At 41.7% G+C, this 18335-nt stretch overlaps 1 protein-coding gene and 1 non-coding gene across 2 annotated transcripts; one reads left to right on the top strand and one right to left on the bottom strand.

The window, feature by feature from the left end:
• Window positions 1-4113: 4113 nt before the first annotated feature.
• LOC143593425 (small nucleolar RNA R71) lies at window positions 4114-4218 on the bottom strand. The gene has a single exon (XR_013146100.1). It is a non-coding gene; the product is annotated as a small nucleolar RNA R71 (small nucleolar RNA).
• Window positions 4219-5332: 1114 nt separating this feature from the next.
• Window positions 5333-6457, top strand: LOC143593414 (uncharacterized). The gene has a single exon (XM_077073050.1). It carries the CDS (start codon window positions 5333-5335, stop codon window positions 6455-6457), a length of 1125 nt encoding a protein of 374 aa, XP_076929165.1.
• The last annotated feature ends 11878 nt before the right edge of the window (window positions 6458-18335 follow it).

The following is an 18335-nucleotide window of genomic DNA, read 5'->3' as shown; positions in this document are numbered from 1 at the left end:
TAAGCAACAAATATACTAATAATTACTTTTAAGATACTACATATATATACTACTTCAATTATGATCGATGTGAAGCAACTTTCATCTATTCATATCCGGGTTGTAAGTGCAAACAACAGAATACGTGTTCATCGGAAACTGGGATCAAAAGAACAAGATATACTAATATAAATCTCCGAATAGGACTAACAAGAACCCCTTTTTAATGCCTTCAAAACATATGGTTAATCAACACATCACAACTTTGATAATAAAATACCATTAAAAAAAACGTCAAACAAAATTCAGAAATAAGAAATAAAAATTGAAGGATAATCAATAACACATCAAAGTCAAGAAGCTAGAAAACATCAAAATCAAGAAATTAAAAAACACATCATACCTTTGCACTGCCTTCGTCACAAACAAATAATAGCAATCAGTGGACGAACTCTCTTGATTAATATAGATGAGGGACTAAGCAAAATTATCGTTTGTTTGATTAGGAGGGAAAATTCCCGCTGAAGGATTGAAGAAATCATTGACAGCAATTGATTCCTTATTTAGAGGATACCAGAATCATTAATTGATAAGGAGGAAAAATCACAAGGGGAAAATTATTGGCACAAGGGTAAATTTGTGAAAACACATTTAGACAGGGAACAGAATAAAAAAAAACTGGGGGGTAAGGGGGAATAGATTTAATAGGTTTAGAAGGAATTTGATTCCTTTATAGAATGGTTGATTGCTTTCCCATGTTTAACCAAACATACATTTTTTTATTTTCTTGGAATGAATTATTCCATTCCCTATCTCATTACTTGATACCAAACGTTACCTATGTCTTTTCTTTGAGTGAGTCAATAAATCAAAAAATTTGTGTTAGAGTGAGAGAAATGAAGTCGTTTCAACTTTATCAACTTTCTTGTAGGAATGTTGTTATTGGGGTGTTTGTATTTTGTTAGTTTTTTATTTATTTTCATTTTTTTTATCTTAGGACCCGTACATCCTGTGAAGGATTCTATTTATGGTATCTTATAATATAGGCCTTTAAGAAAAGATATGATTTATCTTTTTCCTTTTCAAAGGTAGAGTTCCTTCACTTTATAGTCACAATCCCCAAAACAAATATGTGATTTTGATTTTCCTAAGGGTTAGAGTGTTAATATCTTTATGTACGTATGAGACATCTATACACTCAAATAAGTAAGAATAAAGAAATTTCCTAAGGGTTAGAGTGTTAATATGTTTATGTAAGTATGAGACATCTATAGTGTTAATATGTTTATGTAAGTATGAGACATCTATACACTCAAATAAGTAAGAATAAAAAATTTTCTAAGGGTTAGAGTGTTAATATGTTTATGTAAGTATGAGACATCTATACACTCAAATTAGTAAGAATAAAGAAAGAGGGAGAATGATGTCGGTAGAGGATCAGTGGATCACTTTCATGATGTGCCCCCTCTTTTACGTAGAACTGTGAGTGCATAAGCCCATTATATAGGTACAAATTAATGAGTTGAACTCAAGCTCGGTATGAATAACTTTTCAAGTTTAAGCTTAGTTTGGTTCGCACCTGACTCGTTTATTATTTGTTAACTATTATATTTGTATGCGTTTATAATTATGTGATTATATTTATAATTTTTAATGTAACATGCAATGTATTATGTAATTAGTTTTATTATAAGTTCATATATATATTTATAATAACATGCCAATATGTACTTGTGATGTAACACAAAGTGTTCATCTCATTACATCGAATTATCTTCATATTTATCCCGAACTCTATGCAAATTCATTATTTTAGGTACTTATTTGAGTTATTGGTGAATTTGCAGGTCCTGGCGCCCGTCTGACAAAGAAAACATGAAAAGATGGCGTTTCGGGGACAAAAACAAGCAATCTGCCAGACCTACACGCCCATGCCAGCCCGTGCATGGGCCCGTGCCAACCTGGAAATGTGCCAGTGCATGTTCTACAGCTGAGAAAGTTCAAAATAACCAGCCCGTGCAAGCCCGTGCCAGTCTGACTTTTTGGTCAGACTAAAGCAATGGGTTGACTTTCCACATTAGTGCACGACCGTGCATGCCCATGCACCTGCCCATGCCAGACGTCCAGAATGCATAAATACACTTCCATTGTCCTCATTTCAAGTGTGGAGCCTTAGGGGAATTCTCAAACTTGCTGGAAAATTATTGTGTGTTTGCTAGAGAGAATTCAAGGCTTCTATCTTTGTGTGATCATCCTTCCAAATAGCAATCATCATTCATCTTATTTTGCAATCTTTTGTTCTTGACAATGATTTGTAAGATTACTTTGATTTTGGTTGTTGTATTAAGCCTTATGGGCTAAATACTCTTGTTACTTAGATTATGTTGAAACTTCTACTTATGTGATATTTATCTATGCATGATTTTGGTAAATTGGTGTTCTTCAAGTTTATGACATGTTCTTGAATAGAGTTTAATGGTTGAATGCTTGTTTTAATTCTTAGTCTTGTTAGTTTGATAGATGTTTAACTATAATATGTTGGAAAACTATGTGTTGAGCATTTGTTTATGAACTTAGTTTGTGTATGCATACTTTGTTTATATCATTAAGTTAGGAATGACTAGTGGAAATTAACTTGGTTATGAATTTTAACAAGCATGAAACCTATCACTTGATATTGGAAAATTGTATGGTGATAATATGATTCTTTGAGTTGGTTAATATTTGCTAGGGATTAAGGCCATAATTCTTGGTTCATATTTTGCTAATTAAAAGTTTCATGTGTTTAACTAGTATTCTTGAACTTGTCTATTTTACATGATTTTAGGTGGTTAGTTTGTTGTTTTCATTCTAGCTTTCCTTTGATTATGAGATTAGGTAGTTTTGACAAACTTAATAATCTATGGTTATTAACTTGTTGAAAACCCATCATGTTGTTTTGTTGCTAGTATTAGGTTGCCTTGATTGGAATTTGATGTTGGTGCTTAATACATGATGTTTGTCATTATCATTGCTATTTTGTCACTAAGTTTGAGTGGATGCATAGTCTAAGTAGCCTTGTTTGGATTGATTGTTAGTTGTATTTTATTTGCTTTGTTATTGTTGTATGCTAGTTTAGTTACTTGAAAAAAATTATTTGGATTGTTTGTTTGGTTAAATTAATTAAAAAGATTTATTATCAAAAGTTAGTCGTGTCCATGGATTGACACTCGGTTGTCACCGATACTTTGCTACAAACAATAGGTACACTTGCCTTTCGTGTGTGGTTTGGTTGTTGGTGAAAACCATTTTTAAAACCCGATTTGTGTGAAACTTTTATTCAAATTATATATATATATATATATATATATATATATATATATATATATATATATATATATATATATATTCGCACACGTCAAGTTTTTGGCGCCGTTGCCGGGGACACGGTGTTTTACTTTTGAATACGATACGAGTAATTGATTTGCCTTGTTGATATTTTTTCTCTATGTTATTTTAGTCTATTTCATTTTTATTCATCTTGTTTTATTTTAGTTATATTTTTAGATAGTTTTCCGTGTCTTGTCTGTTTCCATTCCGCGTTTCTTTCGGGTGATGCATGTCCACCACACCCGGTCCTGATCTTGTTTCCCCCTTTTCTGAACCCGAGCGACATCTTCGAGAAGGTTTGAGGAGGAGAGCACAAGAAATTGCCGAGGTCATTGAAAACGAAGTTGTGGAGGACGACGCGAATCCCGAGGTTGAAGAAATGGCGGGCCCGAACAATCAAGGTCGCATGGATGATTTCGCCACGCCGTCCCTCGATGGATATGGCAGCGGTGTCACGGAGCCCGAGATTACCGTGAGTTTCGAGATCAAGTCGAGTATTATTCATATGGTCGAAAATTCCGTCTCTTTCCATGGCCTCTCGAGTGAGGACCCTCACTCTCATGTTGCGCATTTCCTTCGATTATGTGCGACATTCAAGATCCAGGGGTGTACGGACGATGCCGTGAGACTCCGAATTTTTCCGTTCTCACTTCGCGGGGCTGCCTTGGAGTGGTTAGAGGCACTCCCTTCCGGTTCCATCACCACTTGGAACCAATTGGTTGAGCAGTTTCTTCTTCAGTACTTCCCACCCGATAAAACTGCAAGATACCGGGCAAAAATCACTGGTTTTCGTGTTGATGATGATGAGTCACTTCATGCTACATGGGAGAGGTTCAAGGGCTTGTTGAGAAAATGCCCCCATCACGGTTTGAGTCGCGGTCTTCAGTGTCGTACGTTCTTTGATGCTTTATCCGGAGCACAGAAGCAGGCCGTTGATCAGGTTGCGGGAGGAGATTTCGGTAGGTGTACTCCCAACGAGGCGTTGGATGTCTTGGAGCGAGCTGCTAAGAAGAGTTTTGCATATAATCCGCCTCATAGTATTTCTTCCACTAAGGGCGTTCTTCATGTCGATTCTAATACCCTTGTTTCCGCTCAGTTAGAAGCCTTGACCAAAAGATTTGACTAGATGCAATCCGATCTGGCTAAGTCTAGCTCTCGTTGTGGGATGTGTGACGGGAAACACCAGACCAGTCAGTGCCAGCAGGCCATGGTGGTGGAGGATGTTGACTTTGTAGGCCGCCAAAACAATGCCTACAACAACTCCTATAACCCGGGATGGAAAAACCACCCAAATTTCAGCTGGAAAGATAATGGTGGCTCTCAAAATCAGAGTCAAAATCAAAAGCCACCGGGGTTTGACCGAAATCCAAATTACCATAATCAACCCCAGAACCAATCGTACCAGCAAAAGCCTCAGTTTCAGGGTTCCAGCAGTAGTGGTCAGTCTAGTGGTGGGTCTAGTGTTGAAAACCTTTTGACTCAGCTTTTAGCTAAAATCGAGACCTCAAACAAACTGGCTGAACAGAGGAACCTGAAGATTGATGAGACTCTACAGAGACACGATCTCGAGTTGAGGAATCAGAAAGCGTCCATTCAGACCATTGAGAATCAGGCTGGACAGATTGCTCAGCTCCTCTCTGCGACACCACAGGGTAGCCTTCCGAGTAACACTGAGATTAATCCGAATACCGAGGCTAAGGCGATTACCCTGAGGAGTGGTAGATCCACCATTCCTGTTGATGCATCGGTTTCCACACCAAAACCGATTTCCAATGAGATCGAGACTGAGACTCCTGGTGAGGTGCAACCGAGGTTAATCCCAGAAAGTACCGCATAAACCAGTGAGCCAGTCAGGACTTATGTTCCTCCCATTCCATACCCAGGTCGTTTGAAGAAGCAGAAGATGGAAGAGCAGTACGGGAAATTCTTAGAACTTTTTAAGCAGCTTCACATTAATCTTCCATTTTTCGATGCGTTGAAAGAAATGTCTAAGTATGCTAAGTTTCTGAAAGAGGTTCTCTCGAATAAGAAGAAACTAGAGGAGCTTTCTTGTGTGACTTTGAACGAGGAGTGTTCAGCGGTCCTTCAGAATAAACTGCCCAAAAAAATGACCGATCCGGGCAGTTTTACCATTCCATGTTTGATCGGTAGTTTGTCGGTTAGTAACGCTTTAGCCGACCTAGGTGCTAGCATTAACTTGATGCCTTATTCTGTTTTTGCAAAGCTAGACCTGGGTGAGCCTAAGCCTACTCGCATGAGCATTCAGCTTGCCGACCGCTGGGTGAAATACCCGAGGGGTATAGTTGAGAATATGCTTGTGAAAATCGACAAATTTGTGTTTCCTGTTGACTTTGTGATCTTGGACATGGATGAGGATAAAAATGTACCACTCATCCTAGGTCGACCTTTCCTAGCCACTGCTAGAGCTCTCATTGATGTCTGCACCGGCAGACTCACTCTTAGAGTTAGAGACGAGGAGGTGACCTTTGATATTGGGGGATCCATGCGCCACCCACATGATCATGATGACGTGCTCTACATTGATACTGTCGATTCTTGCGTTTGTGAGCACATACAGGACACGTGTGAGGAGTACTCTTTGGATACTCAGTTGTGTGTTGGAGGGACATCTGACTTGGTCCGTGGACCTCTATTTGAGGAGTTGGTCTGTGGTGTGGATCACGAGCCTCCTGAGTGTTTAGAGAGGATTGAGGATGTTGATCGCGTTGCCGAGCCTAAGGAAAAACCTTCTGTTGTGGACCTACCATCTATCGAGCTAAAGGAACTCCCGTTCCATTTGGAGTATGCCTTTTTGGAAGATGGGTCCCGCCTTCTTGTTATCATTTCTGCTAGTTTGTCGAGCGAGGAGAAGGTGAAGTTGCTCGCGGTTCTGAAGAGGCATAAGCACGCGATCGCCTGGAAGATCATGGATATAAAAGGGATCAGTCCATCCTTTTGTACCTATAAGATCTTGATGGATGAGGAGTACAAACCCGTGGTGCAGCACCAACGGCGTCTCAACCCTAATATGCAAGACGTTGTGAAGAAAGAGGTCATCAAGCTTCTCGATACTGGAATGATTTATCGATTTCTGATTCCCCATGGGTGAGCCCGGTGCAGGTCGTCCCGAAAAAGGGCGGTATGACGGTTGTTGTTAATGAGAAGAACGAGTTGATTCCTACACGTACCGTCACGGGATGGAGAGTTTGCATTGACTACCGCAAACTCAATGATGCCACGAGGAAAGACCATTTTCCACTCCCCTTCATTGACCAGATGTTGGAGCGACTGTCGGGAAAGATGTACTATTGCTTTCTTGACGGTTTCTCGGGATACTTTCAGATCCCCATCTGTCACACCCCGACCAATGAAGGCGGAAACGTCGAGGCGCGACATGATTGCTAATTACACAATGACACTATAAAGTTACAATATTTAAACAACTCATTTAAATCCATATCATCATAAATAACACAACAATTGTTCATACAAAATGCCAAATAGATAGATAAATAAATAACTTGTTCTTTTATTTTCTAATATCCTAAAGCCAAGATAATAAGTTTCTTCAAGCAATCCAATCAAGCTAACATCAAACCTGTAACATTGCATAAAATAGAGTTTGTCAACACGAAGGTTGGTGAGCAATTTTCATAGTTTTGAACAATAAGTATATAGTATGAAATCCACAACTAGTATATGAAAACAACAAATAATAGCAACAATTTAGATAATAAAACCGTCAATAAGAATACATTGACGACAATAATGAAATCGTCAATAAGAATACAATGACGACACCTTTCTATATGGGGATACCATATATACTCGAAATTAACGTATGATCATACTTTGATGAGGCTACCCGCCTTAGCATTCAAGAGGCTACCCGCCTTAGCATTCAAGAATTTGCAAATAATCATGTAAAGCATATAACACCAAATCGAGCATTTATTTAAGTAAACATATACAATACGTGTTGTGGTTTAAGACTCAAGTATAAATCATTTGAATTTGAATAAGTATGCAATGCCACCCCCAAAACGAAATATGGAAAACGGGGGATGAAAAAGTACTCGCATTAACAAGTAACTTGAAAGATAGTGTCGTGAATAATCGGAGAGATCGGTTTAACGAGCAAGACCTATATTAAACGGGTCTTGTGTTAGTAGGCAGTCTTGGAAGGGTTTAAAATAAAATACATGACAAATAAAGTAAATAAATAAAGTTTAGGATTTAAAATGTAAATATTTGAGAAATTAAAGAAACGAGTTTTGTAAAATAAGTTTACTCGAAACCGGGTCTCGGTATTCTATTCATTAGTTTTTTTCTTTTTTTACTCAACCTATGTTAAGTAATAATGTGGGTTAAAATGCGATATTGCAAAACCATTGGTTATAAGAATACCCAACACGAGGTTTAAACGAGTGTTCGGGTTTGTCGGTTCGAGAGTTGATAATTGACAGCTAACTTCCCAAAATAATAAATGTTATGAGATAACTCAATAAAATCAAAATATACTTAACCAAGTATGTAGTTCTATTGTGAAGAACCTTAACGTTCGTTAAGCGAGTATACGACCTTATCGGTTCGAACTTGTTATAAGATCAAGTTGGTTACCGACATGCCAAGTATGTTTAGAAACTAACTAAAATTGATTTAAAATATAATCTTGAAGAAAAATATGAGTTTTGGTGGCTAAAAACACACTTGTGTGTCTTAAGCGAGTGAACTCGGTTTAGTTCGGTTTTGGTTCGGTCCTTGACTCGGAATAAGACCGAGGATGGTTACCACATACTCAATTACCATGGAACTTGTAAAATAACTTATAAATAATAATACTCAAGTTTTACATTCAAAAAGTTAACAATAAAGCTTTTAAACAAAAGTTCGGTTTTTGGTTCGGTCCTTGACTCAGAATAAGACCGAGGATGGTTACCACATACCCAATTACCATGGAACTTGTAAAATAACTTATAAATAATAATACTCAGGTTTTACATTCAAAAAGTTAACAATAATGCTTTTAAACAAAAGTTCGATTTTTGGTTCGGTTCTCAACTCGGGATGAAACCGAGGCTAGTCACCACATACCCAATACCATGGAACTTGACAAATATGAACAATAAACTAAAATATGTAGAAGTTAAGCAAGTATAACAAGTTATATGGTTAGATTTGTTAAATATATAAACAAGGACTACAAAGTCCTCCATGTAACCTTGCCTTACTAGCCCGACATTTCAACCGGCCGAGACAGGAGAAATGAAAGACCGAAGGTAAACAAGGAGTGTATATTATATATATGTTGTAACATCAAGCTTTAAGTATTGAGAAGTTAGTTAAAATGAAAGATTAGCTTATGAAGAACAACCTTAGAATTCAAGAATTTGAGAGAGAAATGAAGAAATGAGCAAGCACAAATGAAGAAGATGGGTGTGTATATATAAGGTAAGTTGAATGGGTCTTTCATAAAAGGTGTTTCATGAAAATGGGTTGGTTATAGACCCAAGAAAGCACAAACTACAAATGGGTCCTTCAAGTCTCCATTTTGGTAGTTTTAGTCCCTGGAGTTCGTTTTGAGCGTTTTCGGGGAATTTTAAGAACCGAAAAAGGTGTTTTTTTTATCCAACAACTATAAAACAAATATTTAACATACAATTCATCATTTTGATAATATCGAAAGGTTCGGGATACAAAACGGGTCGGGTTTACATTAAGAATACAAGTATAAAATAACCCGAAATTGACAAATGTCACACCATCTCTCCTGAGGATCAGGAGAAGACGACATTCACATGTCCCTATGGCACATTCGCCTACCGGCGGATGCCCTTTGGACTGTGTAATGCCCCAGCCACGTTTCAGAGATGCATGGTGACGATTTTTCATGACATGATCGAGGACTCCATGGAGGTTTTCACGGACGATTTTTCTGTGTTCGGGAGTTCTTTTGATCATTGTTTGAGAAATTTAGAGAGAATGTTGGCTCGTTGTAAGGATGTGCCAACCTTGTTCTTAACTGGGAGAAATGCCACTTCATGGTGAAGGAGGGCATTGTGTTAGGGCATAAGATTTCACAGGCGGGGCTTGAGGTTGATCGAGCCAAAGTTGACACCATTTCGAAGCTCCCGCCACCGAATTCGGTGAAGTCTATTAGGAGTTTTCTCGGTCACACGGGATTTTATCGGCGATTCATAAAGGACTTTTCTCAAATCGTCCGCCCGATGACGAAACTCCTCGAGAAAGATTCCCCGTTTGTTTTCTCCTCCGAATGTCTTCGAGCGTTCGAGCTGTTGAAGGAGAAATTGGTGAATGCCCCTATCATGGTTGCCCCCGACTGGTCCTTACCTTTCGAGTTGATGTGTGATGCTAGTGACTTTGCAGTCGGGGCGGTCTTAGGTCAAAGGCGGGATAAGCACTTTCACCCGATTTATTATGCGAGTAGGACACTGAACGATGTGCAGGAGCATTACACGACCACTGAAAAGGAGCTCCTTGCTGTTGTCTTCACATTCGATAAATTTCGGTCTTATCTTGTCCTTTCTAAGACCATTGTGTTCACGGATCATGCAGCCCTTCGTTATCTGTTCAGCAAACAAGATGCGAAGCCGAGACTTATTCGATGGATTTTGTTGCTGCGGGAGTTTGACATTGAGATCCGTGACAAAAAGGGTGCTGAGAATGTTGCGGCCGACCACCTCTCCCGTCTTAAGTGCTCAGCTTCATCGGAACAAGTGGGGTTTCACATAAATGAAATTTCCCCCACGAGTTCCTCATGCATATCGAGACATGGGATGAGGATGATCCTTGGTTCGTTGACAATGCGAATTTTCTTGCTAGTGGGATCGTGCTTAAGGGTCTGACTCACAAGAAAAATAAGAAATTCTTTTATGATGTGAAGCATTATTTTTGGGAGGATCCTTACTTGTTTCGCGTTGGTGCCGATTAGCTCGTGCGTAGGTGTGTGTATGGTGACGAGGCTCGAAAGATCTTTAAGCACTGCCACGAGGGCCCGACCGGAGGACGCCATGGAGCCACATCCACGGCGAAGAAGGTCTTTGATGCCGGTTTCTTCTGGCCAACCATCTTCCGTGATGCTCATGACATGGTGCAGTCTTGTGATGCTTGCCAGAGGGCAAGCAACATCTCTTCACGAGATGAGATGCCCCAGTGACCGATTCAGGTCTGCGAGGTTTTTGATGTCTGGGCATCGATTTCATGGGACCTTTCCCGACTTCTTTTAGCCATCGTTACATCCTAGTAGCCGTCAATTATGTTTCAAAATGGGCCGAGGCGCAAGCCTTGCCCACAAATGATGCTAGGTCGGTGGTGAAATTTCTGAAGAAGTTGTTCTCCCGCTTTGGTACCCCTAAAGCACTGATTGGTGACCGAGGGACACATTTTTGTAATGCCCAGTTGGAAAAGGCATTGTCCCGATATGGTGTCTATCATCGATTCTCTACACCATATTAACCGCAGACGAGTGGGCAGGTTGAGGTCATGAATCGGGGCATCAAGAGGATTTTGGAGAAAACGGTTAGTCAGAACCGTAAGGATTGGTCCGAGAAATTGGATAACGCACTGTGGGCTTTCCGTACCGCCTACAAAACACCGATTGGTACGACACTGTTTAAATTGGTGTATGGGAAAGCGTGTCATCTCCTTGTTGAACTCGAGCATAAGGCATATTGGGCATTGAAAAGTGCAAATCTTGATCTTGCATGCGCGGGTAAAAACAGGATGGGTCAGTTGCATGAGCATGAGGAGTTGAGAGGCCAAGCTTATGAGAATTCACGGATTTACAAGGAGAGGATCAAAAAGCTTCATGACACCCGGTTGAAGGACCAAAAACAATTCCTAGTGGGCGATCGTGTTTTGCTTTACACTTCTCGCCTTCGTTTATTCCCTGGGAAGTTGAAATCCCGATGGTCTGGCCCTTTTAGTGTGAGACAGGTGTTCGAGTACGGTACCGTTGAGATTGGCCATGAGGATGGACGCATCTTCAAGGTGAACGGTCACCGTTTAAAACACTATTTGGGTGAGCCGGTCGAGACAGTTTTGGAGGTTTTCGACCTCCACCCCATGATCTAGTGTGGGGAGTGTGAGTATAGCTATCGACTCTGTCAAAATTTAGTATGTTTAGGAATTTGTAGATTTTGCGTGTTTGTTTTATTCTTGTTTGTTTTCGAAGAGTTAAGCTATCTTTGTAGATTTTGTGATTTTATTTATTTTGATTTGTGTAGACTTTTGTTCATGACTTTGGTTTGTGATGGATGTTATTTGGAATGATGATATGGATTGTGTTTGTGTATTATGTTGTTTGGTGTGGCTTGTTTTGTCTTGCTCTATTGCAGGTGCATGTTGTGGATGTTTATTTGCACGGTTGGCGTTGCCGGGTCTTCCCTGTTGACCCTCCCGGGTCTCTTGTCTGACAGCCTTGCGGTTTTCAGGGGAGTTTTCTGTTCTCTCTTTTGCACTTACTTTTATAGTTGTTTGTTGTGCAACGAGGGCGTTGCACAATTCAAGTGTGGGGAGGGAATTTTGGGAATTTTATGAATTTTGTTTGTCCAAATGTAAAATTTTTTGCAAAACTCCTAAGAAAATTTTTGTAGCAAATAATAACCACTAAGCAATTTTAATTCAACTTTAATTGTTTTGTCAAAGCATAAATCTTTAAGACATTCAAGCCAAAAATCTTTAAAAGACATACCTTTAAGCATGACAAACAAATTCACATTCTGTTGCGCGTATTGTAGATGCGCTCGCTAATTATGAGTTGGAGCCTGTGGAAGAGGAAAGGGAGGAGGAAGAAGCTGAAGCGCGAAAACTCAAGCGCAAGGCTAAAGGCAAGACTGGCGCAGGGGCCAGTAAAAAACAGAAAAAAGATGATGCCTTTGTTGCCCAGAATCTTCCTCCTACTCAAGTGAAGGGACTTGAGAAAACCAAGGGTTTTACTTCCAAGTTTTCCTCGTCTTCTTTGCCTCAAGGTGTGGGCAATCCTCCAGTCCACAAGAGGTATGGTGCTGCCACCTCATCTCTGCGCGCGGCGGACAAGGGAAGCGGTGCTGCGCCTGCTGTTTCGTCTTCTCCAACAGGTATACTTTGTTTATATTTTGTGGTTTTATGAGCGTGATTCCGATAGAGTTATTAATGAAGCTTTGTTCACTCAAATGTTTGTAGAGCCGGCAACGTTGGTGGCTCAACCTCAGGCGCAGCAAGGTGCCAAGGCTATGCCGAAGGTTGTTTTGAAGTCCTCTGTTTTGCCCTCAAAAAGGGGGAAAATGGACTTCATGGCGATGCTTAATTCGCGGACTGCGGTGCGCCAAGGTATTTATTGCGCTTTGATTGTCTGATTTTTTCCTTTAGTTCAAGTCATAAATCATTTCTCCTTGTTGGTTTTTTCATAGGAATTATAGCTGGCACACGAGCTGCTGGTGGCACTGCTAGCGCTGGCGCCGTTAGTTCTGCTCCTGCTCCAACAAGTACTGAATCTCCCCTCATTGGGATCACTAAGGAGCAGGAGACTATTTTTCGCGCTGCTCTAACAGCGTCAAGACCTCCCTCACCTCCTCCTGCGCGCAGCCCTCCTCTTGAGACTATTTTTGATTCTTCCAAGTAGCAGGAGAAGAGACCTGTTATAGAGGATGATGAGGAGGTTAATTTTGAAAATTCTGATGGTGGCCGCGTAAGCCCTATAGCGCCACGAGATTTCGTGGCGCAGCCTTTTTCTCATGGGGCAGGCAGGAGCTCATCAGCTGGCGCTAATCTTTCTGCCGGTTCTCCTCAGGTATAAGTTTATTTTGCTCCGCTGTGCAGACTTCCAAGTTAGTGTTTAGATAACTAAAACGTTTCTTTGCGTTGCTTTGTGTTTGTAGGGAGCCGATCACATATACCGCCCGAGCTGGAGTATCACTGAAGAGAGCTCATTCCAATCCTTGGGCGTATGTGAAGACTTTTGGGCTCACTCTGTTCCTCCAGCTGAAAGGAGGTTTCAAGAGGACCGCGTTCGCGTGGATTTGCTTAATGACCACCTTTTTGCTGGGTCTGCGTTTTTTGCTGCCTCCCAAGAGCTTCGCAATGATTATATAAAGGTACGTGATGCCGTTGCGGAGGCCAAGCAAGAGGCTAAGATTTCTTCTTGGAATCTTTCTGATGCCCGAGAGAAAGCTGAGAAACTCCAAGCAGAACTTAGCGAGAACCGGGCAAGTTCCAACGCTGCTTTTGTGAAGCGCGGGCTTGAGCTGAAAGCTGCGCGGGAGAAACTGCAGGTGGCAGAGGCAGATGCGGCCAAGTACGCGCGTCAAGCGCGTGACCTGGAGTTGGCAGTGGAGGCGCGTGACCAAACTATTGCGCAGGTTAATACTGAAAAATCTTTATTGGAGACTGAGGTTGCGCGCCTGAAGAAAGAGCTTGATGCTGCGCGAGCGGAAAAGAATGAAGCCTTGGCGGCAGCAGCGTCTGACAAATAAGAGCTAGAACAAGTCAAGGAAACTGTTAAGTTATTAAACTCTCAAATCCCTGCTCTTGAGACGTCTGTTTCTTCCCTCGCGCAGGACCGTCAATGGCTGATTTCACTGGGTGTGACTCGTTGCGCTTATGCAATGAAATATTCAGACGAGTTTCAGACCCTTGTGATGGACTGTAATGCGGCGTCGCGCTTGGTGGGTCGGGCTGAGGGGTTTAAGGATGGTTATGAATATGACATGCTAAAGAAGAATCCATCCGACTACCCTTATCAGCTCGACGCTGTCTGCGCTGACATGGCTGAGGTGGGGGAGAAGTACTTGAATACTCCAATCCCCATCCTTGAGCAGGTATTTTAACCTTAATGAGTTTACTTGACTTATTTTCATAATCTTTGGTACTTATACTGTTCCTTGTGACTTGCAGATAGCCGCGCTTGCTTACCAGCCCGATCTTGGCGCTTTAAAGAAATTACTTGATGAATGTGAAGGGACTAGTGGCAATGATGATGGCGCGGGCAACGCTACCTCTGCCAGCGGCTCTGGCGTGGCCAAAGGACCTACTCCTGACGCTATCATGACAGAAGACGACTATATTCAAGACGAACAGCTTGATTATGGTGAGTTTGGAGATGACGAGGAGCGGGTTGCGCCAGATGCTGAGGGAGGAAATAATGATGAGGAGGATGAAGAGGCTGATATTAACATAGAGACTTGAAAAGCCCTTCTTGTTTTTTTTTTTGTTTGTAGTTTCTACCTCATCATTTGTAAATTTGTAAACTTCTATGTTTCGGAATGAAATTTTGTTTTTCCCTTACTCGCATCTTGCGCATTCCCAATTCATCTCTTTATATTGCATGTGTGTGCTTGTTGAATATAAGGTATGCTTACACATTGAAACTTGAACAAGGTTGTAAGGAAATTATTTTTACTTAATCCTTAACAGTTGTCATATTTCAAGTTATTTTGCGATATTCTGAATATGCTGACACGTGCCTTGGCATTTCATTATTCCTCTTTTGCGCGACATTATCGTGCATTTATTATAGGGAATTATGAATGAGTTTTGTAGCCTTTACGTGTCAGTATGTGTTACTCTGCCTATATCCATTATAATCCCATGCGCGGCCCCGACCTGAGACCTTAACAACTATGCTTTGGCATGTGCTTTGCCTTAGTTGTGCTTAGGTATTTTTATGGTCCAGCTGCGCAATACGTAGGATGGATGCTATGAGTAATTTGAGCTAAGGCTCATATTATTGGGCTAAGGCCCTGACGTTTTAGAGTTAAAACTCGTTAACGCGTCTGAGCTTGAAGCTCGCGCATGTATGCTTTACTTCGTTTTATTTTTAGTTTGATGTCAATACAATGTTGTCATATTGCTCAAAATTAATAAAGGAAAGTGTGAAACATGTATGCAAAAGGTAATAGAACGCATATTAAGAAAAAGTAGAGCGTATCATTATTCGTAATGGCTTAAAAAGCCTTGATTACAAACTTGACAACTTTTACATGAAACATTTTCTAAGTTGTGCTGCGTTCCATGTGCGCGGGATCTTCTTTCCATTTAAATCTTTTAAAGCGTATGCGCCTTTTCCCAATTCTTCCGAGACTTGATAAGGTCCCTCCCAGTTGGGAGACATCTTTCCCAGGGGTATTGCGCGACTAGCTTCATTGTTCCGAAGGACAAAATCATTCTTCTTGAAGTGGCATTCTTTCACGCGCTAATTGTAGTATTTTTCTAGCTTTTTCTTGTATTTGGCTTCACTGATGATAGCCGCCTCTCTGCGTCCCTCAAGTAAATTGAGATCCAACCTCGTTTCTTGCTCGTTATCCGTCTTACTCATCATGAGCACTCTATAGGATGGGCATCCAATCTCTGCTGGAATCATAGCCTCTGTTCCATAGGTTAGGCTGAACGGGGACTCGTCATTGCTGGTTTTGCTTAATGTCCTGTGCGCCCACAGGACATTAGGTAACTCCTCGACCCATGCATGGGACTCTCCCTCCAACCTTTTCTTCAGCCCATTCAGCAAGCTTTGGTTCGCGCGCTCCACTTGGCCGTTCCCTTGAGGGTGGTATACTGAAGTGAAGACCTGATTGATGTGCAATTCCTTGAACCAACTGGATATCTTCCTGTCAGTGAATTGTTTGCCATTGTCGCTCACGATTTCCATGGGCAGGCCAAAACGGCATACGATGTGGCTCCAAATAAATTGCTTCATTGCCTCCGCTGTGATTTTTGCCAGTGGCTTGGCTTCAACCCATTTTGTGAAATAGTCTACTGCCACTACCAAAAACTTTACTCGCCCTGGTGCTTGTGGTAAGGGACCCACAATATAGATTGCCCACTTGTGGAAAGGCCATGCAGAGGTCACCGGGATCAAGTTGTTCTTTGACCGCATGGTATTTGGCGCATAGCTCTGACACGCTTTGCATTTTTGGATCTCTTTTAACGCGTCCAAGTACATGCCTGGCCAATAGTAACCTGCGTTCATTGCCTTGGCGACCACCATGCGCGGGCCAGCATGTATTCCACAGATTCCTTCGTGTATCTCTCTGATCACATAGCTTGCTTCCTCAGCGTCTAGGCATTTCATGAGTGGTCCAAGATAAGAGCGTCGATATAACGTACCATCGAGCATTTCGTAGTTCTGCGACTTGTGTCTTATCTTCCTCGCGTGTGCGCAATCGTCTGGTACCTTTCCCTCCTTCAAGAATTCCATTATTGGAGTTATCCATGATGAAGGTGTTGTATGAATTACAAGAACAGACTTTGCTCCCACTGACGGGTTGCTCATTACTTCCACCCTGACATCTTTGCCAAAATGATCGAAGCTGGTTGATGCCATCTTGCTTAGCGCGTCGGCAGACTTATTTTCACTGCGCGGAATGTGTATGATTCTGAAAACGTCAAATTGTTCGGTGAGTTTCTTCGCCTGCTCTAGATACAGAGGCATGGTGTTCTCCTTGGCATCATAAAGGCCATTGACTTGTGCTGCTACCAGGTATGAATCTACATGAGCCTCTAGCTTTTTAACTCCGAACTTGTGCGCGATGCGCAAACCAGCCAGCAGGGCTTCATATTCAGCTTCATTGTTGGTGCTCTTGAAATCCAACCTGATTGCGTAAGTATACTCATGATTTTCTGGATCCACCAGTTTGAGGCCTGCGTCGGACCCTTCGTTGTTTGAAGCTCCATCAGTGAATAATCTCCAAACGTTTTCTTCATTATTGGCTTGCGGAGGGTCTACTTCGCGCTGAGCCTCTTCAACTTTTCCTTCAGGGATTTCTGCGATGAAATCAGCTAAGACTTGTCCCTTGATTGCTGGACGAGGCTTATAGGTGATCGTGTGCTCCCCTAATTCCAGCGCCCATTTTGTCAGCCTTCCTGAGAGCGCGGGACGTCGCAAGACTTGCTGGATGTTGTAATCAGTCAGGACTTCAATAGGATGACCATTGAAATATCTGTGAAGCTTGCGCGACGCATGCGTTAGTGATAAAACTAACTTTTCTATGACGGTGTAGCGCGTCTTAGGATCTGTCAGCACCCGACTTACATAATAAATTGGTGTTTGGATTCCCTTGCGATCCACCAATAATACTGCGCCAATGGCGCGCTCTCCTGCTGACAGGTACAACGTTAAAGTTTCACCAGGTAGTGGAGCTGTGAGCGCAGGCAGATTTATCAGACATTCTTTTATCTCACTGAAAGCTTGCTCGGCCTCAGGCGTCCACCTGAATTGGCTTTTCTTTAAGCAATTTCTCAATGTGTTAATGAATGGGGTAGATTTGCTTGCATGGTTTGCTAGGAACCTGTTAATTGATACCAATCTACCATTCAACTTTTGAACTTCCTTCATGGTGGATGGTGAGGGCATGCCGAGGATAGCCTCCACCTTCTCTGGGTTCACCTTGAAACCATCCTTGGTGACCATTACGCCGAGAAATTTCCCTTTTTCCACGCCGAATTTGCATTTGCTCGGGTTGAGCTTCATGTTTACTTCCTTTAGGCGCCGAAGGGTTTCTTCGATGTCTTTGAGCATTTGTTTTTCCTCCCTGCTTTTAATCACCAAATCATCCACGTAGACTTCTAAGTTTTTTCCAATCTGCTCGTTGAAAATTGCATCCATGAGTCTTTGGTAAGTGGCTCCTGCATTCTTCAAACCAAAGTGCATTTTTGTGTAACAGAAAACACCCTTGTCAGTTCTGAAAGCAGTCTTGTCTTCATCCTGCGGTGCCATTTGAATTTGGTGATAGCCCTTATAGGCATCCAGGAAACATTTGAGCTTAAACGGCACCACAGAGTCCACCTTCATGTCAATGTTTGGGAGGGGGTAACAATCTTTTGGACACGCCTTGTTGAGGTCCTTGAAATCAATGCACATTCTCCATGACCCATTGCTCTTCTTTACCATCACAGGATTGGCTACCCATGTTAGATATCGTATTGGGCGAATGATATTCGCGCGCAGTAGATCTTCTACTTGCTCATTCATGGCCTTTGTCTTCTCGTCTCCC

Source organism: Bidens hawaiensis, unplaced genomic scaffold, assembly GCF_021521415.1.
Source record: "Bidens hawaiensis isolate Kalapana, Puna unplaced genomic scaffold, B.hawaiensis_p1.1 tig00042216_1, whole genome shotgun sequence".
NCBI lineage: Eukaryota > Viridiplantae > Streptophyta > Magnoliopsida > Asterales > Asteraceae > Bidens > Bidens hawaiensis.
The sequence above is the reverse complement of the archived record's forward strand: the minus strand, read 5'-3'. Positions and strand labels throughout refer to the sequence as shown.

Coding starts and splice junctions, on each gene's coding strand:
- LOC143593414 (XM_077073050.1), top strand. CDS start 5,333: ATGTCTAAGTATGCTAAGTTTCTGAAAGAGGTTCTCTCGAATAAGAAG.